General features: G+C 39.2%; 1 protein-coding gene across 1 annotated transcript; it reads left to right on the top strand.

Annotated features, from left to right (window-relative positions):
• Positions 1–416, top strand: OGAPHI_002769 (uncharacterized protein; the record flags this gene model as incomplete). Its single annotated transcript, XM_046203675.1, has 1 exon — positions 1–416. A coding segment is annotated over one exon (416 nt), but the record flags the coding sequence as incomplete, so codon positions are not given.

Raw genomic sequence — 416 nt, 5'->3', positions numbered from 1 at the left:
GCTTCTTTGTCGTCTGGTGGTGGTGTACCATTATCACCAAAGCCATTGGTTGCTAACCTGAACAACGCTTCAATTGCTGGACCAAGTTCTACTGAAATGAGACGTTCTTCATCCAGTGCATCTATACATTCTAATGCTTCTCAGTCTTCCGCCTCTAAATACATTCAAACTACCATGCTTGTTGGTGACGTTAGAGATAAGGTATGTATTATCATTGATGACTTGGTAGATACATCATACACTATTAATCGTGCCGCTAAACTACTGAAAGATCAAGGTGCGAAGAAAGTTTATGCAATTATTACACATGGTATATTTTCCGGTGACGCACTAACAAGAATCCGCTCAAGTAAGATTGACAAGCTTGTAATTTCTAACTCTGTTCCACAAGATAGAACAGTGAGCATATTAGGTAA

This window comes from Ogataea philodendri, assembly GCF_020536065.1.
Source record: "Ogataea philodendri strain CBS6075 chromosome Unknown scaffold111, whole genome shotgun sequence".
NCBI lineage: Eukaryota > Fungi > Ascomycota > Pichiomycetes > Pichiales > Pichiaceae > Ogataea > Ogataea philodendri.
Note: the sequence above shows the minus strand (reverse complement) of the source record. Positions and strands in the feature narration are given on the sequence as shown.